This window comes from Aethalodelphis obliquidens, unplaced genomic scaffold, assembly GCF_003676395.1.
Source record: "Aethalodelphis obliquidens isolate GAN/ISIS:26980383/991018 unplaced genomic scaffold, ASM367639v1 scaffold72, whole genome shotgun sequence".
Lineage (NCBI taxonomy): Eukaryota > Metazoa > Chordata > Mammalia > Artiodactyla > Delphinidae > Aethalodelphis > Aethalodelphis obliquidens.
Window position 1 is genome coordinate 9,282,282 of NW_020838016.1, and position 23,064 is coordinate 9,305,345.

The 23,064-nt window shown below is 38.6% G+C and overlaps 1 protein-coding gene across 10 annotated transcripts in view; it reads right to left on the reverse strand.

Moving 5' to 3' along the window:
* The window catches only part of TFDP2 (transcription factor Dp-2), a 171,714-nt gene that overhangs the window by 45,331 nt on the left and 103,319 nt on the right, over positions 1-23,064 (reverse strand). For 7 of the 10 annotated variants that reach the window (XM_027091591.1, XM_027091588.1, XM_027091587.1 and 4 more), the window contains 3 exons: positions 10,760-10,863; positions 5,521-5,642; positions 3,898-3,945 (listed from right to left, as the gene is read on the reverse strand). In XM_027091591.1, the coding sequence (XP_026947392.1) occupies positions 3,898-3,945; positions 5,521-5,642; positions 10,760-10,863 (274 nt within the window). Of the gene's footprint in view, positions 1-3,897; positions 3,946-5,520; positions 5,643-10,759; positions 10,864-18,548; positions 18,571-23,064 lie in introns of those variants that run through there. The other 3 variants (XM_027091589.1, XM_027091596.1, XM_027091594.1) reach the window with 2 other exon arrangements.

Here is a 23,064-nt window from a genome sequence, read left to right on the forward strand (position 1 = left end):
TCAATAAATCCTGTTGATTCTATTTCCAAAATTTATCCATTTTTTTCTTCCATCTCCACTGACAGGCCAGTGCGCCCTGCAACAGCCTTCTAACTGATTTTCCTGCTTCTGTTCTTGTCTTCTCAGAGTCCATTTCCCCCTCAGCAGTCAGTGTAAATTAGATCATGTCACTTCCCTACTTAAAACCCTGTTTAGAATAAAAACCAGATTCTCTACCATGACCTACAAGGCTTTTCATGTTCTGACTCTTGCCTACCTCTCCATCCCCATCCCACATCACTCTTTGACTTTCTCACTCTCTCCAAGCCACTGTGCTTCCCCAAATACAACAACCTCGTTCCTCACTTAGAATCTCTGCATTTGCCATTCCTTCTGCCTAGAACCCCTGGCTCCCTGAGGGTATTTACATGCCTGTCTTCCTTGCATTCAAATGTCACCCCCTTAGAAAGGCCTTTCTAAGATAGCCACCATCCTTCCAATACTCTACAAATCGTCCTTCTTAGTTTTCTACATACCACCTATCACAATCTAAAATTATCTTATTTTGTTTATTGCTCCCCCATCCCAAATATAAGCTCTTTAACGGGCAGAGACTTATCTATCTTGTTTATTATTCTTGCCAATGCCTAGAACATACCAACATTTATCACATCAAAATATTTGTTGGCGCAGTGGTTAAGAATCTGCCTGCCAATGCCGGGGACACAGGTTCGAGTCCTGGTCCGGGAAAATTCCACATGCCGCGGAGCAAGTAAGCCTGTGCGCCACAACTACTCAGCCTGTGCTCTAGAGCCTGTGAGCCACTACTACTGAGCCTGTGTGCCACAACTACTGAAGCCTGCGTGCCTAGAGCCCGTGCTCCGCAACAAGAGAAGCCACCGCAATGAGAAGCCTGCACACCGCAACAAAGAGTAGCCCCCGCTAGCCACAACTAGAGAAAGCCTGCACGTGGCAACAAAGACCCAACACAGCCAAAACTAAATAAATAAATAAAGTAATTTAAAAACAACTGTTGAACAAACAACTTCATAAACATCACTGAAGCAGTACAGATATTATATTGATTTTTATTAGCTTATTATAGTTTAAATTATATTATTATAAATTATTAGTTTATTCTAAATAAAAGGGTTTTAACTGTATTCCAACAGAATTTTTAAAAAAAGGTCTTAAGATTACATGAGCACAAAGGAACAGTGAAACACCACTGTGCTAAATCCTAGTCATTTAAGACAGGAATACAGTAAAACATATGCCAGCTATTGCCACTGCCCATCACACATCCAGGACCTCCTTTCCACCCAAGAGATCCCAAATAGGTCCCCCTTCCCTATTTGGAAGAGATGCATTTAGAAGACACCACCATATTCTGTCCAAAGGGAGAAAAAGAAAGTGAGCAAACATCTTTCAGGATCAAAACCCCCGGCAAGACCAGAAAGGGGGCTTTCGCAGCTCCTTCCACAAGCTCTTTGCAAACAAGTCCAGTGGATCAGAACACAGGGGAAAAAACCAATGAGAATACTTCAATGGATCTTTAACCAACAAAAAATTTCTTCAGAAACTGACTTGCTCTCGCAAATGAACCTGACGAAGGAATAGCTGTGTAAAACATACTTAAGGTTGTACTGTCAAGTGTCAGATGAGGATAAAAAGGTGGTATTTATCTATGTGGGACTATGTGTGTGTGTGTTTTATCTCTCTCTCTCTCTTTCACTCTCTCTCACTCCATATCCCTGAGGAACAGTAATACAAATAATTACATATGACACTAAATCAACATATAAGACATTAAAGAGATGAAGAAGATTACTTTGGGTTGAGAGCTGGCTTTTTGAAGCTCAGCACTTGGGGAAAGGGAACCGAAGACTTTTCGCAGCATTACAGAAAAACACATAAATTTGGAGGAAAATAACATTTGTAAGGTCAACAACAACAAAAGAAAACCACACGTAGTAATTTTTGTGGCTTGATTAGGGAGAGGGAACGGGATTCATTATAGAAAAATTATATTAAAGAATAGAAAGAGAATAATAAAAAGCACTAGGAAAAAAGGCCACTGAACCAAATGTAGAAGGGGAAAGTCGAATCAGTGGCTATACCAAAGAATTTAATCTGGTACTTTTATATGTGCTCGTTAGAGTTTTCTCTCTTATAAAGAATAAAAAGAACCTTGTTTTTTATATTATTTGCAATACATAGGTGCCACCAATCATAACTAATGAATAGTTCCATTTTAAGGCCTTAAATAGTGCTAAATATATGGTTAAAAAAACTTGTGCTGGGCTTCCCTGGTGGCACAGTGGTTGAGAGTCCGCCTGCCAATGCAGGGGACACGGGTTCGTGCCCCGGTCCGGGAAGATCCCACATGCCGCGGAGCGGCTGGACCCGTGAGCCATGGCCGCTGAGCCTGCGCGTCCGGAGCCTGTGCTCCGCAATGGGAGAAGCCACAGCAGTGAGAGGCCCGCGTACCTCAAAAAAAAAAAAAAAAATGTGTGCTGCTGCCCTTTCCAAGGATATACATGAAGAAAAACCAGTATGAGCCATAATTTCCATTAGAGAGAAAAGACCATCTCGCCATATATGTCTATATGATATAGCAGTTCCTCAGACATGATCTTATCTGTTCAAAACAGTTAAGATGTGAGAAGTAAACTACAAAGGCCACCAAGGAACTAAAGTAGAGCTAGTGTCAATGCAAGAAAACACACATTCTTTTATACAGCCCCAAGGTCCTCACTCAGAACCTATTCACTTTTATTTTAGACTGAATTCTAACACATCTGGCCAAGTAGTTTCTCAGTGCACAGCAAATCAGAGAAAGCAACTAGAAACTGGAGAAACAGAAAACTATTGTATTGAAAGCAGACGACCTAACAGGAGAAAAGAGATGAAAACACAATTGACAAAAGCAATTCCAAAATCTCAGAATCAAAAGTAAATTTTAAAAAGCACTGATGACAAGGTTTTATCTAAAATAGTAACTATCTTACAGAACTCAACAGCCTCTGAGATTACGTGTCTTGTTTTGACATAGTGTGACACTAATACGATATTCAGTAGAGTGGCTTTTGTGGAACACTGAACTTAAGTTCAAATAACGACCCTAAAGTGATAGTTTTCAATCCTGGAGTTTCTGACTTAGTAGGCAATTGCAGTTTATTCAACAGACCACAGGTGATTCTGATGCACACCAAGAACTGAGAACCACTGTCCTAATAGTCTAAGGAAAGGTTATATTACACTGGATGTCTTATTTAAGAAAAAGGTGAGATGTAATGTAGAACATGATAGAGTAACGCTGATGTATGTTATATATGAAAGTTATTAAGAGTAAATCCTAAGAGTTCTCATCACAGGAAAGACATTTTTATTTTTTATTTCTTTAATTTTATACCTATATGAGATGGCAGATGTTCACTAAACTTACTGTGATAGTCGCTTCATGATGTATGTAAATCATGCTGTATACCTTAAACTTACACAGTGCTGTGTGTCAATTATATCTCAATAAGGCTGGAAGGAAAAAAACGAAGTGAGAATTTACTATGACCTTTAAATGTGTTCAACGAAACTTGTTTTTAAAATGTTTGTGTATTTGGGGGTAATAGGGAGTATTCACTTTGGCAAAACACTTCAACTCCCAAAAGGAGGGAGGGGGCTAAATGGCATACTGCCAACAGACAGTCTACTCACAGAATAGTGTCTTGTGAAACCACACAAATACAATAAATTTATGTAATGACGAATGAAGCAGAATACTCAGTGTGGAATGAAATAACGGTAGAAACTCAACAAAGTTAAAGTTATACGAAGAAAAACATCTCATTAGAGTCTGGGCACCAAACCCCTCTCTATGCAGTAGCATCTCCTAAACAAAATAGTTAAACTTATACTCACCTTTCTGAAAAATCAGAGTCTATAAATTCTCTAGCCCGTTTTCTATCACTGAAAAGGAAAACAGATACCATAAAAAGAACATGCATAAAGAACTTTATTTCATGAATAATTTATTGTAACTTGTCTAATTCCACATTGAAAATATCCAAACACAAAAGTAACAAATATAAAAGATACGTACATGAAATAAAAACTTAAATTTTATCACTGGACAAAGAAATCGCAACACGATAGCCATAGTTTGAAATGAACTCAATGAATCTTTAGGGAGGAAAATACTGCAGATTTATAGAGGAGAAGGCATAGAAAAGTTTTATTTGCTCTGGGAGAAATGACTATAAAAACATTAGATAATCAGACTGCCCCCAGCATAAAGCACAGCTGGTGCTGAAAACAGCCAAACTCTGGTCACCTCCAAAGTCGGCCAACGCTACTGGCACAGGCTTGGCTTTCATTAAATTCTCTCTCAAGGCTATGAAAAAATCCAAGATTTTTAGATCTTAGATCTACATGAGAAATGTTGTTAACGACTGAATAAAGGCAAAGGAATTACAGGTGACTCTGTCACTTCATCTTATTCGATAATGGAAAAGACATTATGTATACACATGAAACTCTTCTGTCTCTGTCTGTGTGTATGGCTTACAGCACTTTGCCAGGATTGTTATTTCGTTCATTTCTTTAATATCCTTGAAGCAAGGAGATTCTTACTCAACCAAGATTTACTGTTTGCTAGAACTCACAACTGTAAGTCAATGATAGAACCACCAGTGTGGCATGCCACCTTGGAAATAACTTCTAAAGTGACAAACTAAAACGGAATCATTTATTTTACTACTTCTTTTCTTTTATGGAAGGATGAGATGGTGAAATGATAAGGAGTGGAGAAAGGTTGAATAAAGGTATTTTACAGGTAAAGAAACATAGAGATTTGATACTAAAAGTGGCAAATGAGTAACAAAGAAGGGATACTGATTTAATTGCCCAGTGTTTAAAGGAACGAAGATAAAACTCAATGAAAGTTTTAATATATTTGGGCTCTCTTTCCTAGTTCCTTTTCTGGTTTTAAAGGAAATAAACATGCTGGTTTTAAGGGGAAATTCTGAGTACACACACACGTATATATAAAATTCCTTTCTAATGTTTGTTAAAACAATATAAAATGCAGTTTTTACATCTCCAAAGTGGCTAAATGTCACAATCATAAACAGTAGTCTTCTTTCAGAGTTGAAGAAAGAAGATTCAGTTACAAGTTATTGTTCTATTTTTCTGTTTAAAAATGGTTGCTCCAGGGATTTCCCTGGTGGTCCAGTGGTTAGGTCTCCATGCTTCCACTGCAGGGGGCACAGGTTCAATCCCTGGTTGGGGAAGATCGATCCTGCATGCTGTGGTGGTGCAGCCTAATTAATTAATTAATAAAATAAAATAAAATTTAAAAAAATGGTTGCTCCAGAGCTGATTTATATCTAGGATATAAAGTGAAATAAAACAGGTGATTTTAAAGGAAACATATTAGTTTTTAAGAACATAAAACAAGAACAGAAGACAAGATAGTGAGAAAAAAAGATCAGAACTTAAAAAAAAAAAGTTTTTAAAAATGGTAATTTGCAGTACCACTCTTACCCAGGGACCCAGCCAGTAGCTTCTGCTATGTGTGTCTGAGTAACCATTGCTGGTGCAGGGGTATATGGACTCCCAATCAGAACACTTCCTGAACTGGTTAGTCTCTGTGGTGTACTTATAATCTGTAAAGTCAGGACAAAGAAAAAAATATTCTTAGTTATTAAGGAAAACCTACAGGCAGAAAATGCTGCTGAATGCTAACCTATACACAAGGAGTAAACCTTACTGTCTAAAATGTACTTAATATCAATCATCTAAATATAAGCAATACCTCTGATACATTTATATTCTAAGATCTTAAAGCACAAGTATCCTGAATACTGATATGAAGTCACAATGTAGATTTCAGCAAGTGAACAGCAATTGGGAGGGATTAAGTTGGCAACTGACAACATTTTAAAAATCAGAAAAATGAAAAGCTTTCTTTGAAATTATGGAAACTAATTTCAGTTGAACTCTATTTACTAGAACTGGGGTAACAGCAAATTAATTCTTCACAGTCCACAACATATACAAAGACATAATACAATTTGGATTCTTATACAGATATAATTTTACCTGTTTTTTTCAAGAGCATTTCCTCATGTCATTAAATATTCTTCGAAGACATTTTAAAGACCATAAAACACTCTGTCATGTGGATTAATTATCCCCTATTATTAGATTTTTATGAATATTCAAATATTAAATATTACAAATAATGCTGTGATAAACATTTCTGTAAAATGATACTGGCTTTAATTTCTATTTCCTATGGATAGACTCCAGAAAGGGAATTAACGGAACTAAGGATATGGACTTTTTCAAAAAATTTTTTTTATTTTGGGGATTTCCCTGGTGGCGCAGTGGTTAAGAATCTGCCTGCCAATGGAGGGGACATGGGTTCGAGCCCTAGTCCGGGAAGATCCCACACACCACGGAGCAACTAAGCCCGTGTGCCACAGCTACTGAGCCTGCGCTCTAGAGCCCGTGCTCCGCAACAAGAGAAGCCACGGCAATGAGAAGCATGCACACTGCAACGGAGAGTAGCCCCAGCTTGCCGCAACTAGAGAAAGCCCGTGCGTAGCAATGAAGACCCAACACAGCCAAAAAAAAATATTTATTTTATTGTTTTTATATATTTTTTGTTTTCTATTTTATTGATTTTCACTTTTAATTATTTATTTGGGGTTTAATTTGCTCTTTTTTAAAAATTTATTTTTGGCTGCGTTGGGTCTTCATTGCTGCACGTGGGCTTTCTCTAGTCACGGTGAGTGGGGGCTACTCTTCCTTGCTGTGCACAGGCTTCTCTTGTTGTGGAACACGGGCTCTAGGCACACGGGCTTCAGTAGTTGTGGTGCGCGGGCTCTGGAGCACAGGCTCAGTAGTTGTGGTGCATGGGCTTAGCTGCTCCATGGCATGTGGGATCGTCCCGGACCAGGGATTGAACCTGTGTCCACTGCATTGGCAGGCAGATTCTTGACCACTGCACCACCAGGGAAGTCCAAAGATATGGACTTGTAAAAAACGTTTCTTGATCTGTGTTGCCAAATTGCTTTCCAGGTCTTATAGTTTTCATTGGTGAAAATAATTTGGCACCCTAGTAATATCTTTAAGTATTTTCATAAATAAATAAGTAAATAAATAAATAAATAATAGAATAAAGGCATGCTCCAGGGAATGGGGGTATTAATGGGGCTAGGGAGATGTTACTACATACAAATGCTTAGGAAATGCTTTTGATATGTTAATTCTATAGTTCAAAAAAAACAAAACACAACAAATACTGACAGATGTCTGGAGAATTCTGATTCTCCTAATATGCCAAGGATTATTAAAGAGGGCATTCAGAAGTCTGCCTCATGAGAAAATATGAACACTAGACAAGGTGTCTGTACCTCCTAGCCCTGCACATATTCCACACCACCTCCTCACTTCCATTTCAATGCACGATCTTTAAAGGTAGAGAGTGTCTGCGGGGCCTACCATAGTGTTAGGGGACTCTCATAGGAAAGAATCAATAAATATTATTGAACTGAGACAGAAGACCCAGCTTTTAAAATGATGGAAAAGAGTAGCTTCTTTGTTCATTGATATGCTAGAAAGGATTATATAAAATCCTGTAAGAAAAGGGCATAATTCTCACCAATCACTGCACCACACACTCAGATGTTCTCTATCATGCTGACCCTGAGTGTGAGAGCTTGAGAGGGAAATTCTGAGCGTTTGATCAGTCTCTGGTCTACTCTATTCCTAGAACAGGAGTCTCCAGAAAGCAACTTATCTAAGCATTCTGATTTACCCATGAAACAGACTGCATTACTTGTGCAGTATTATTACTAAGGAGTTTTTTTATTTATCTGTTATTAGGACCCTACAGGCTTGGTTTTACCTGATTTAAAGGGCTTTGTAGAAAAAAAAGAAAAAAAAGAAGACGAAGAAAGGAGGAAGGGAAATAGGACATAGAGAAAAGCTGGTTATCTTTATTGAGAATGACTTTGGAAATATATTGTTATGTTCTACTCTATTTTTCTTCCTTAATGTCAGATTGTCAGCTGCTATTCTTTCCTGATCTGAGAGTGATGAGCAATACTCTGTTCCTTTCTCTTAGCACAGGGCCTGGGAAGTCCTTAACAAACGTTTCATGAACGAACGAACTGGTGGGATGCTCGACTTGAATTGGAACCACAAGTTAGAAATCCTTACGAGACGCAATGAGTTCTTAAAACTAGGACAGTGACAGTGACTGAGCCTTAAGAAACAAAATCAAAGGGAAGTCAACGAACACAGGAAAATTAGTTCATACAGGTGATAAGTCACATATGCTCTATAAAACTGAACCTTAATTTTGAAATCCCAAACTAAAATAGTATTCAGTTAATCTGATAAGGAAAATGAACATTTATTTTAAATTTAAGTCTTCCTCACCTCCCCACAAAAAAACCAGACATCCTTAACTTAAATGTAATCATGCGGTTTCTTTGACAATAGTTTACAGTTAGCCATAAATCAAAGAGCAACTGAACCTCATTCTGAAGATTTTCTTATGTACTACTGCCATCTACAGTAAGAAAAGCCAAGAGAGCATCTATACTCTGAAAAGAAATACTCTACATAACTACAAAGTGTTATATTAAAGGATTTCATTATTTGACAAAATTTTCATTTTCACTGTAAGAAACAAGCAATTTTTAACCATGTTAAAATAATCATGAGATTATCTTATATAAAAAACCAGATACCTTTTTTTTTCTTTTTAAACTTTTTATTTTGTATTGGAATAAAGCTGATTAACAATGTTGTGATAGTTTCAGGTGCACAGCAAAGGGACTCAGCCATGCATATACATGTACCCATTCTCCCCTCCCATAAAACCAGATACCTTTAAGAAAAGAGCAAGTATCCCAAAAAACAGTTACTGCTAAACTAGTTTCTAGAAACACAGGAAACAACTTTTTCTTGAGGCCTTTTGAAATTTCTATCTACCATGAAGATTTGGCTTCCAAAGGGACATGTAAAATTTAAAGGGCAAGTAGAGAAAGACAACTGTAAGAAGGAAACAGGTGAGGTTTCATTTAAGAATTTTCTAACAAAAAAATTTTTTAAATCATGGATGAGAGATTGAATGTGAGGGAACAACATTCAAAAGAGACAAGCAAGAGGAGAGAGAGCGGCTCTCGCTGGGGTTCCACGATATATTAGGAAATCAGAAAGAAAACTCTGATTCCTGCCTGGAGACTAAAAACTACAAAAAGCACCTCAGAATTCGGAAGACAAATGAAGGTCTTGGGCTGGCCTGTTTCAAAGGAGAGGCCGAAATCTTCTCTCTGTCTGACCTTTGCTTTGCTGATTCTGAGGTTTGCAGTAATTGGGTACGTCCTATACAGGACTACTTATCACTGTCAGAACTGAAGTGTGTAAAGGCTTACATGTACATTAGTTTAAACTGACAATGGGAAGAACAATTATGTTTCTAAAAGAGGAATTCAAATTTGAGCCATAGCAGCATCACTGAAATACCAAGAGGAAACAGTCTTTCAAAATAGAAGAGTACTGTAAGAGTCAAAGTCAAGAAAGTTCACATCTGTTTGTTTAATTTTGATGTTTATATAATCACATTTCAAAATACCGACTTTCAAGTCAGGTGTATGATCTCATTTGCACCTCCTGTAGTGGCTGGTGAGGGGCAAATGCTTAGCAAACGTTTGAAAATATACCCTGAACTACCTTGAAATGCAGATATTCACCTGAGCTTAAGTTTCTAAGAGGCTTGGAACTAGATTACATTCTTCTCATAGTTACAGTATTGTGCAACATCTTTAGCTCGGATTCTGCAGATGATTAACAGTCCTCAAGGGATCAAGAAAAATGTTGTGTCTGGAATGGCTTAAGATCTCAAAGACTTTCTGAAGCCATTCAGAATGTTAAAAGAGATTTTTGTCTAAATAACTGTGCATTTAACATAGTCCACAGTACCGTACATTACAAACAAAATTTATGCTTATTGCTTTATAGATAAGAAGATGTAAACACTGACAATGAAGAGTTACTGTTCAAATGTTTACATACTTTTGCTAATGGTGGGTGAGGCCATTTAAATTAGGTATAGTTTTTAGATTAGCTGCATGCAACTCTGTTTATAAATAAGGCTTTCTTAAAAGTGCTATATACTTTAAGCTCTAGCATAATTAATGGAATACCTTCAGAGAAACAGTTAAATACTTTCCATTTTAATTCATTATTTCTACTGCTAAAGATTAAAATGAACTGCTGAGTTGTTTCTTCCTAAATGTCCTTTCATCAAAGAGTTTCAAATTAGTAGCTCCAAATATAGATTAACTGTTGGGTCATACTCAATTTATATGATATTCAATTTATATGAGATTACACGGTTTAGTGCAGTAAAGGCTATTTTACAAGAAAAAGAAAAAGGAGAACATAAAACATAACAGATTTCAAATCAATTTAATCGAACAACTGAAAACAAGAGAAGCCTCATATAGGGAGCAAAAACCTTAATATTAACACATTCAGAATCCACAGATTCAAGTACGTGAAAATTGAACACTGAAGAGTATAACGCCTTTCTTTTTCGTAAGACTAATCAGTTACATTCAGGTAAAAACAAAACTTTAAAAAATAAGTGACTGAGATAAGAAATTAACTGGAATATCTGACCAAGCGTCTTTGGTACAACTCTCCTTTAAATAAGTCTTGCCTAAGCAAAGTTTCAAGTCCTAAGATATGATGATTTTCTTACCATTTGGGGTCCAACATTCACATTTATTGGTCCTAAGGTTTTTGGTAAAATCTTTGTTGGTGAGTTGGTGCTGGAAACTGGAAATGCAACAAATGAAACGTTACCTGAAATTATATCAAAACACTCGGTTAATGTTCTGCAATATCAAGGCCACCTTCTACCTATCTATGCATCCATGGTCCTAACCAACTGTGCTTAAGTAATTTATAAATATCTTAATAAGGAAGTTAAGACCAAAGAGCCATACTGAAAAGCCAACCAACTATTGCTTTGTTGTAGTGAGAACAATTAATCCTGCAGAACAGCACACCTGTAAAATAAATAGTTCAGTCTGTCTGACAACTACCGGACATTGGTTTTTTAGAGGAAAAGTTGGCTTTTTAGAGGAACGTTGGTTTATCTGACAACTACTGGACATTAAGTTGGTTTTTTAGAGGAAAAAACATTTTGAGAGTTCATAATGCACATCATAGTTTGTATCAGAGTTGAGAATTCCAGTTAGATCTTTATTAGAAATCATAGAACAAAAATAAATGCATGAAGTATAACATGAAATAAAATAAGTATCTATTAGAATTTCTTTACAGTATAACATTTTATACTAAAAGCTAACATGTTTTCAAAATGTTGAGTTGGCAGTGTTCTGAGATTTTTATCACAGTGGAGAAATAAATGATGCCACCTAGTCTCTGATGGTGGAAACTATGAGATCTGTATAGTGTTTTCAAGTGATTTCAACAATTTAAATTTCAAATTAAGGTAGCAAAATGCCTTCCCCCCAAATGAAAAGCCAACCAATAATTTTCTGAACTACCATGTCAACTACTTAACTTCTCTGGACAAACTTCAGTTTACCAATGTTCCTCTTAGAAGATAGGAGTATAATTCAATATAACAAAGAAGATCACACAGGAAGTGCGTGAAAGAGGGTCAATATTGAAACTCTGGGGAAAAAACAACATTTAAGAGCAGGACCAGAAAGGCACCTCCTTCTCACTCTCCCTCCCCCTTCCTGAGCTCCCCCAAAGCTTGCCCAACTCCTGAATGCCCTTCTCTTATCTCCTAACTCTCAGTAGGTCTCCTGCAGTAAGGAACTCAGGCCACCAGGCTCTTCTTCCTCAACCTGGGAACTTACCGGCACCCTCACATATTTTTACTTCTCTCTGAGTGGAAGATTCTCATATATAAATTACTTCTTTCATGTCTGCTCTGCACTTCCTGTCTTCTCAGGGAACTCACGCATCAATTATTTACTCTGTCTTCTGAGTTTTCAACTATACCACCAGTTCCTTCCCTCAGCTTCTCTCTCTGCCCCTCTGCCTTGTATTATTTCCCCTCAAATTCTACATTTCAAAATCAAATTCTTTATCTTTCTCATGCCCACTCAGCAAGGCCCAGTAACCCAAATCTGCTTCTCCTTCTTGGTATAGATCATCATGCACCCAGTGACCTGAACCAGAAACCATCAACCCCTCCTTATTCAACCAACTACCACATCCTACTTGTTACCTTCTTACCCTGGTTCCTTTATATTGCCGGTGCTTGTTTAATTTGGAACTTTATCAAATCCGGTTTGAAAACAGTTACTCTCTAATCCAGAGGTTCACAACCCTGGCTGTGCAATGGAATTATCTAGGAAGCCATAAAAAATGCCAGTGCCTGGGTCTTACCCCCAGAGCTTCTGATATAATTGAACTGGAGTCAACCTGGGCACCAGACTGTTAAAGTTCTCCAGATAGTTCCAAGGTGCAGCCAGAGCTGAGCCCCACTTCCCCGACTGGGTATCCAAACAGCTTTCCTACCCCTCTGCACATCTGTGACAAACCAGTCTTTCCACGGATGAAACTGTGCTGGACACTCCCCTATTTAAGGCCTTCAGAGATTCCATGACACTTCCTAAATGCCTCTCAGACTCCTCACATGACACACAAGCTCCCGTTTGGAGATCTCACCCCGCCTCCCTTCCCAGTTTCATCTTCAGCTACTCTGTCCACATGCACCCTAGGCTCCCATCAGATTAAATACTTTGCAGTTCCAGGAAGGCCCCAGATCAACCACTCCAGCTTTGATGCACACTCTTCCTTCTGCTGGGAAGTCTCTCTCTACTGGGACAAGGCCTGCCTTCCAGCACTTCAAAATGGTACTCCTTACCATTTTCTGAGAAATCACCATGTTCCAGGGTCTGCTCTAGAGGCTTCCCATATATACATCATCTCATTAATGCTTAGGAGAACAGTGAGACATATATTATTGATGACTCCATTTTACACATGAAATTAACACGGAGTGAGGTTAAACAGTCTGTACAAGGTCCCACAGGCAGTAAAGGGCCATAGCTCCACCTCCGAAGCTTCTGCTCTCTGTGTCACCTCCCCCTTATTAGGTGTCTCCAGCCTCTTAGGGTCTAGGTCTTGGATGCCCTTCTTCTGGCTTTTCATAAAACCTATTATTATCTACTTGTAATTCTACTATAAGTAGGCTATGTTGTCAGCTTTGTATCCTAGCACCTGGTTTAGTCCCTGGCCCCAAAGAGGTACAGGAAACAATAAAAACTGTTCGATTTGCACAGATTGGAGCTATTACCTTTCCTAATCTGGATGCCATGCTTCCTGTAATGTAGCCTAAATTGTATCTTTTGTTACTTTTTAACAGGTGAAATAAATTTAAACACCAGGTCCTTTGTTTATTGTTTTTAAACATGACTGACCAACTGGTATTAGCAAATAGTTTCCTTTCTCTGTAACTGTGCAACTGATCTTTTATACAACATGCCTCTGCGTTATCAAATACGGTTTGATATTTATAACCCAAATACGGTTATTCACCTGTTTAAGAATTCACTTAACTGGAGAATACTAATTTATAATTCCAGAGGGAGGAACAGGTCTGTAATTGATAGACATGTGCCATAAACTCAGTCCTAGACAGGAGGGGAAACACCACCCATCCATGTGAGGAAGAACCCAGCCATGATAAAGTCTGGCTCTCGGATGGTTTTTTTTTTTTTTTGCGGTACGCTGGGCCTCTCACTGTTGTGGCCTCTCCCGTTGCGGAGCACAGGCTCCGGACGCGCAGGCTCAGCGGCCACGGCTCACGGACCCAGCCGCTCCGTGGCATGTGGGATCTTCCCGGACCGGGGCACGAACCCGCATCCCCTGCATCGGCAGGCGGACTCTCAACCACTGCGCCACCAGGGAAGCCCTCAGATGGTTTTTTAAAATGACCTTAAGGCTGCTTAATGTTTAAGATGAGATCATCTGTGATACACCATATTAGAAACAAAAGCCAAAAACTTAAAAAAACAGTGAAGCAAGAAACATACAAAAAAAAAAAAAGATAATTAAGGTTAGGGAATAACCCTAAATTGAAACTTAACAGTAAAGACAAACTAAGAATATAAAACTTAGGTCAAAAACAGAAACAAGAGGGACTTCCCTGGGTGGAACAGGGGTTAAGAATCCGCCTGCCAATGCAGGGGACATGGGTTCGAACCCTGGTCTGGGGAGATCCCAAATGCCGCGGAGCGACTAAGTCCGTGAGCCACAGCTACTGAGCCTGCACTCTAGAGGCCACTCTTCACAACAAGAGAAGCCACCGCAATGAGAAGCCCACGCACTGCAACCGAAGAGTAGCCCCTGCTCGCCACAACTAGAGAAAGCCTGCGCATAGCAACGAAGACCCAACGCAGCCATCAATCAATCAATCAATAAATAAATTAATTTTTAAAAAATTAAATTAAAAAAAAGAAAGGGCTTCCCTGGTGGTGCAGTAGTTAAGAATCCGCCTGCCAATGCAGGGGACACGGGTTCAAGCCCTGGTCCAGGAAGATCCCACATGCCACAGAGCAACTCAGTCCGTGCACCACAACTACTGAAGCCTGTGTGCTCTAGAGCCCGCGTGCTGCAACTGCTGAGCACGAGTATTGCCCATGCTCTGCAACGAGAAGCCACCACGATGACATGCCTGCGCACTGCAACGAAGAGTAGCCCCCGCTCGCCACAACTAGAGAAAGCCTGCGTGCAGCAACGAAGACACAACGCAACCAAAAATAAATAAATAAATAAATTTAAATCTTAAAAAAAAATAGAAAAACCTCGTTAAAGCCAGATCTGTCATGGCAGTTAATATCAAAGAATTTAGATGGAACTTAATAAACCTAAAAAATTGATTCTAAAGTGTTTAGAGAACAGCCAAGAAAATTTTGAAAAAAGGAATAATGGGGAAGAGAGGAACTGTAGCCTCGCAGATTTCAGAATTATTACATAGGCTAAAGGGACTGAAATCATGTGACACTGGCTAAGATGCAAAGAAACTGACAAAACAGAAGTTAAAGTCCAAAATTTACTTCATTTATACATGAAAATTTTATATATGGTAAATAGCTTTTCAAATGAATGGAGAAAGGGTAGATTACTTAAGAAATGTTGTTGAGACAAGAAACTGTCCATTTGGATAAAAAAATCTTAGATTTCTCATCTTTCACAAAAATAAATCCCAGAAAGACCAAATGCTTAAATACAAAAATTAAACATTCCAAGCATGTTACAGAATTCAGAAATCTTAAGTGAAAACAGACTGACAGATTTGACTACCTAAAAATAAATATTTTCTAAACGGCAAAAGACCCAATACACTTAAGACAAATCTCAGACTTGGTAAACAAATTTGCACAGGAATAGATGCTTAATTTTAAAAATAAAAAATTCACACACACAAAAAGAAACTTTTTAATGTACCAGATTGGTAAAGATTAAGAAGTCCGATAATGTCCTGAGTTGGTAAAGATGTGGCAAAATGGGTGCATTTAAAAAATATTTAGGGAATTCCCTGGTGGTCCAGTGGTTAGGACTCCCTGCTTCCACTGCAGGGGGGGGGCACGGGTTTGATCCCTGGTCGGGGAACTAAGATCCCCGTGCATGCCGTGCAGTGCGGCCAAAAATTTTAAAAATAAAAAAATAAAAGATAAAAAAAATATTTACTTGGCACCTACTGTATGCCAAGTACTAATGCTAAGTGCTACGGATACTCAGGGCAAGTAAACTGTCCACTGCAGTCAAGGGGCTAACACTATTGGAGAGCCTTTCTGGATGGCAGTCCGACAGTGTAATTAGAGAGGAGTTTGAGGATTGTGTGTTAGAGTACAAATTTTTAAGTAAGGGCTTTATAAGCAATTATACACATTTTAAAGGCTCTTTCTACCTCAACAAATAATCTTTCAACTGCCCTCTGCTGCCTAAGTGGCAAGGTGATCCCTGGCCTCTGCAACAACGTCTCAGTTAATAATGGGTATACCCTCTGACCAGCAATTCCTCTGCGGGATGTGTATCCTAATAATCTAAGCAGATGAGAACAGTTACACATGTCCTAGGATTGCAGCACTGTGTATAAAAGCAAAACCCTGGAAACAATTTAAATGTTTAAACATCTTTGGTACATGCATATGATGGGATATTATAAAGTCCCTAAAAAAATTACAAGTATGTATTGCCATGGAAGAATGTTCCCATTATAAGACAGGATGATTAAATGGTATGATTCCATTTACCTTAAAAACTACATATACACATACGTTTACATACGCATAAAGAGTCTGGCAAGATAACAATAATAGAGGTTAGCTCTGGGTGAGTAGTATGGAGAAGTGTTTTACTTTGTTTTATACTTTATTACTAATAAAGTTTTATGAACATGCATGCACCTGTTTTATAATGGGAAAAGCTATTGCCATTCTGAAGGAAAAAAAAGACAGTGACAGAGAATCAGCCACAGCTGCTGAAACAAGGTGACGATCTATAAATGAAGTACCTGTGTTTTAGAATTAGCAAAAATGAAATCTGTTTTAGAAGCGGTTAAAGGGGCTCTGCTGGGATTTCAGTAATTGTAATATCCAGAAATAATAGCCACGTATTTAGACACAGTTTGCTTTCATCGAATCAACTAGGTTCAGCAGCAGAAATATAATTTTTTGGACTCAAAAGGACATTTAAATAGGTTATAAACATCCAGTCTCCTGAAATTTCAGCCACATTAGGAGTAAACCAAACCAAGTCTAAACAATTTTTCTTAAGTACCTGGCCTTAATTCATAGCTCCGTGGCAACAGAGTCCTGACACTGTCCAAAAGCCAATGCCTGACACTTGATATATTTATTAAAAACAAAACTTTAAAGACCTGCCTGGATTTTGGTGCTGGCAGCTCCCTGAATTAACTAAAATGAGATCGATCACCTAGGAAAGGGGCTAAGAAAAGCTAACACTTACGCCAAACCCTGCGCAGGCACAAAATTTCGGCTCAAATTTTATTTCGATCTCTTGAGTAACTGGAATCCTTCTGTTTTCCATTAGAATTGTCCAGACACCAAAGACTTCTTTCACTCATAATCCTTTGGGGGGTTTCAGTTATAGTTAATCACCTTCAATATGTCCAATTAAAATGAAAAATTCAGTCAAATAATTGTGGTTTGTCTACATGAAGCCAACATAAATTATTTTTCACAGTACTGACCTGCTGGGGGAAAAATTATTTTTGGCCTGAATAAGCTTTGGGGAAGATCTTCACCCAAGCCTATATCACATTCTCCCAGAAGAACCTAATTAGTAACTTATTATAGGAAAGAATATGCTTATTTCATGGGTTTCTAAATACCTCAAATCAGAAGTAGTGTATATCCCATATATACAGGGTCCAAACTTCACAGGACAAGGTAAACTTACAGCCCTAAAGATAAGTTTAAAAAGTTTAAAAATGACCTACATTGGGCTTCCCTGGTGGTGCAGTGGTTAGGAATCCGCCCGTCAATGCAGGGGACACGGGTTCGAGCCCTGATCTGGGAAGATCCCACATGCTGCAGAGCAGCTAAGCCCGTGTGCCACAACTACTGAGCCTGCGCTCTAGAGCCCGCGAGCCACAACTACTGAGCCCGTGTGCCGCAACTACTGAGCCCACGTGCCACAACTACTGAGGCCCACGTGCCTAGAGCCTGTGCTGCACGGCAGGAGAAGCCACTGCATTAAGAAGCCTGCGCACCACAACAAAGAGTGGCCCCCACTCACTGCAACTAGAGAAAGCCTGCGCACAGCAACAAAGACCCAACGCAGCCAAAAATAAATAAATAAAATAAATTTATTTGAAAAAAAATGACCTACATTGTGGTGGTGTATGTATGTGTTTGTCAAACTCGGAGAACTCTAGGCTAAAAAGGGTTAATTCTACTATATACATGTAAAATATACCTTAATTTAAAACATGGGAAAAAGTGACCTAGGCAATTTCATTACTTATTAGTAAGAAGCTAATTACAGATTATACAATCCTCTTGCTTTTCCTCTTCTGTTACCTTCTGCTATCTACTTTTAAAATGTATTTTATAAACAGGTAGTTCATGGATTTGTCTAAATTACATCCCTCCAGCTACCTTCTCTTTTGAAAACTTCCTGCATCATCACAATCTTTCCCCTTCTGCTGGGTCATTCTTACCAGCACATAAACATGCATTTTTTCTTTCATCTTAAAAACAAAACACAAAACAACTTTTATTAACCATACACAGCTCTCCAGCTACCAACTCTTTTCTGTTGCGCTCTACAGCAAAACTCATAAAATCTGTCAACATCTGCTGTGTCCACTTCTCCACTCTGTTTTCTTTAACCCACTCCCATTCCCGCCCCTCGGCTTCACTGAAACAGCTCTTGCCAAGATCACCTCCACGTTGCTAAATCCAATGGTCAATTCTCAGTTTTCAACTTAACCTTAACCTACCAGCCATATCTGATACTTTTTAAAAACACACCTTCTGGGTTTTTCTGGTGGCGCAGTCGTTGAGAGTCCGCCTGCCGATGCGAGGGACGCGGGTTCGTGCCCTGGTCCAGGAGGATCCCATGTGCCGCGGAGCGGCTGGGCCCGTGAGCCATGGCCGCTGAGCCTGCGTGTCCGGAGCCTGTGCTCCGCAGCAGGAGAGGCCACAGCGGTGAGAGGCCCGCGTACCGCAAAAAAAAAAACAAACAAAAAAATAAACAAAAACACACCTTCTTTTCAAACACTCTCCACTTGGCATCCAAACCTCCGTTCTCTCTTGGTTCTCCTCCAAACCCACTGGTTTCTCCTTCTCAGTCTTGGTGGCTGGATCCTCCTCTCTAAAACCATTCGGGAGCCCCTTACATCGGTCCTCCGACTATTCTCTGTCAACTCTTCCTCACTAGGTGGTCTGACAGCTCCCATGTATATTTCTCCAGATTAAACCTCTCGCCCAAACTTCAGATTCATGTATCCAACTGTCATTTCAAATATCTCCATTTTGATGTTTAACAGGCATCTCAAACTTAACATTCTCAAAATGTAATTCCTGACTGTTCCCCATCCCACCCAGAAACCTCCTTCTCCCATCTCTCTCTTCATCTCATTAAATGTGAACTCCATTCTTCAACTGTTTAGACCAAAAGAGATCACTGTTGACCTTCTCTTATAGCCTACATACAATCCATTAATAAATCCTATTGGTCCTATCTTTAAAAATGTATCCTGAATAGAAAACAAACTAGTGGTTGCCAGTGGGGAGGAAGGAGAGGGACAATATAGGGGTGGGGGAGTGCGAGGCACAAGTTATTGGGTGTAAGATAGGCTCAAGGGTGTATTGTACAACACAGGGAACATAGCTAATGTTTTGTAGTATCTGTTCATGGAAAGTAACCTTTAAAAATTGCATATTGGGGCTTCCCTGGTGGCACAGTGGTTGAGAAGCTGCCTGTCAATGCAGGGGACACGGGTTTGAGCCCTGATCTGGGAAGATCCCACATGCCGTGGAGCAACTAGGCCCGTGAGCCACAACTACTGAGCCTGCGTATCTGGAGCCTGTGCTCCGCAACAAGAGAGGCTGCTGACAGTGAGAGGTCCGCGCACCGCGATGAAGAGTAGCCCCCGCTCGCCGCAACTGGAGAAAGCCCTCGCACAGAAACAAAGACCCAACACAGCCAAAAATAAATAAATAAATTTATTTTTTTTTAATTGTATATACTAAAAAAAAAAGGTAGATGGCCAATGTAAAAAAAAAAAACAAAAACAAAAAACCAACCCCAAACAATTTATGTAGCAAGAGGTGGCTGTGTCAGAACATTGCTGGTTTACATTTATGATGGTGGTCCTTATTTTAAATTTTTACTTAGTTCTTTGCTATATGTCTGTATCCATACCCACAATAAAAATGATTTAATGTTTACAAAAATAAAATAAAATGTTATCTGGAATATAACCACTTCTCATCCACTCCACTGCTACCACTATGATCCAAGTCACCATTTCTAGACTGAATTATTGCAATATCTTCCTGATTCATCCACCTGTCCTGCATTAGGCCCACCTCACCCCACAAAACTACTCCCAAGCCTTCCGATACAGTAGTCACTAGATCAGAGGCTATAAAGCACGACTTTAGTAGTTCGTACAACTGAGGACCTAATTTCTAAACGTATTTAATTTTAACGAATTTAAATTTAAAAATTGAAGCGGTATAAAATATTTTCCCATTAAAAACAGCATTATTGTTTTGGTAGTACTACATTTCACCTCAATTGTTGAAAATTTAACATCTAAACAGAAATGTGCTCTAAGTGTAAAATACAGATTTTCAAGGCTAAGTAATCAAAACCTAACTCTAAAAATTTGATTATACTGATTACATGTTCAATGATAATGTTTCGGATATTGGATTAAATAAAATCTATCATTCAAATTAATTTTACCTGTTTCTTTCTACCTTTTTAAATGTGGCTACTAGAAAATTTTAAATTATGCGACTTACATTATCCTACTGAACAGCACTGCTGTTCACAGCGGTCAGCGTGATCCTGCTTTGTGGAGTAATTCTCTTTCAGCTCTCCAGTGGGCTTTGCATCTCAGTCTGTGTGATGGTTTACAGAGCCCTGTGTCACCTGACCCCTCCTTTCTGACCTCATCAACTGTCAAATCTCTCCCTTCAATCCACTACATTCACCCAGGCCTCTTTGCGGTTCCTCAAACCATGACAAGCAAATTTCTACCTCGTGGCCTTTGTCCTTAAAAGTTTCCTCTGCCAGTAACTTTCTTCCCGCAGATAGCTACATGCCTTATTCCCCAGCTTCCTTGAAGACTGTGCTCAGCTGTCAGTGTATCAGAGATGCCTGATCACCCTACATCAGCACTTCTTCACTTACTATGACTTTCCGCCAGAGTACTTATCTGTATATGATGTACTGCAAATTTATATTTACTTGCTTACAATCATATAAGCATCCACTCTCAGAATGTTAAGTTCTATAAGAACAGGGGATTCGTTATCTTATTCACCGCTGTATCTCCAGCACCTAGCACAGTGCCTGGGACATAGCATAGTTCGACAAATATTTGTTGGATGGATGAATGAATGAATGAATGCACAAATACATGAATGTCTGCATGGAAGCATGTGATACAAATTCCGGAGACAGGAGTATACAGTTAAACTAAGTCTCCTCTCGTCCCCGACCACCACCTAACCATTCCCTTCCCTAGTGACAGCTACTGGTGCCAGTTCATATATAACCTTTCAGAAATACACTAGGCATATACAAACATATATGCAATACATATCCTTTTCTCCTTACACATATGGTTTGCATATCAGTTTGCATGTTGCTTTTTTACCACTTAACAATACTATACCTATTTTAGATGTCTTTCCATACTACGTACATACATATGTAATTTTGCTTCAATATTTACTTCATTAGCTATGTAATACTTCTTTTTATGGCTCTAGCAGCTTATCTGAGTCCCTTAATAATGGAAAGCTTTTAGTGTTACAAACATGATTAACAGTAAAATCTTTTATTACTACAAGTAATATTGCAATGACTACACATATGTCTTTACACACATTGGTTGTACCAACTGGCTGTAACAATTCACCCTGTTCAGAAATGTATGAAATGTATTCATTTCCACATATCCTTACCAACTCAGTGTGTTATCAAACTTTATTGTTGTCAATCTTTAGGTTAAAAATAGTATCTCACATTGATTTTATTTTGGTTTTATTATTATGAATAAGACTGACGTGTTTCGTTTAAAAGTCATCTAAATTTTCCTTCCTGAGAATTATGACCAACTTTCTATTGGCTATTGATGATTTGTTTTATTGGTTGACCCTCTTTAAATATCGAAGGAATAAGAGTATTCTTTGTTATACCTGCTGAAAATATTTTTCCCAATTTGACATTTGTCTTTGGCTTTTATATATGATTTTCTTTCCACATTTTAAACGAATGCTGTCCATCTCATAGTTCTTTCCTTTTATGACTTTAGTGCCATTAAAAAGGTCTGTGAGTCTGTTTAAATATAAAAATAAAGGAGGTTGGAGTAACTGCAAAGTTTATTTATTTATCTTCGCTTCCCACCCTGGAGCTGCACGTTATACATGGGTGTGCTATGTTTTACTCATCTTACAGGTTTGGTATTTCCAGTTGGATATGCTGTTCTTTGAATTTAATTATCATTCATTACATATTAAAGTCTGTATTAAACATCCCCCATGTTTTCTTATAATCCTTCGATGCCTTCATTTTAAATTTTACATCCTTGACCATCTGGAATTTATTTGATGTGAGAAGCGAATGATCCAATTTATTTTTCCTAAATGGCTACTTTTAATGAGTAATCTACTCCCCCTCCCCCATGCTAACATGAAAGTCTACCTTATTGACTTTCTATTTGCTCCACTGATCTGCCTACTTATGTGACAGTATCATGTGCTTCACTTCATTCACAATTAACATTTCAAACAGAGAATAAGGAGACTCAGAAGAAGAAAAGTGTCAAGCATCTCTTTCCTTCCCACACTACCTTTTAATTATTTGTTAATAACTGTTTTAAAGGACTATCGATCAGTTTCAAATACAGTACTAATGAGGTCAAGCCCCAGGTCGGTTCTGGAATAGGCCCATTCATTTTGCAAAGAGCAAAGATTCCACAACCTTCAGACTATATTTCTAATTTCAGCCGGCCATCTAGAAAGCAACATATGTCACTGAAGAGAGAGTAAAGTAGGGGGAACAATATGATGGCTCAGGGGATATCTATCACCTTTATTTGAAAAATAACTCAGGCCCAATAGATCAACAGCACTATCTTCATAAATGAAACACATATTAATTGCTCATAATTAATTTGAAAAGACAACATATCCAACTGGAAACAGCAAATCTGTAAGATAGTAAAATACAGCACATCCACGTATAAGGTGCATGTCAGGAACGGGAACTGAAGGTAAATAAACCTTGCAGTCACTCTGACTTCAT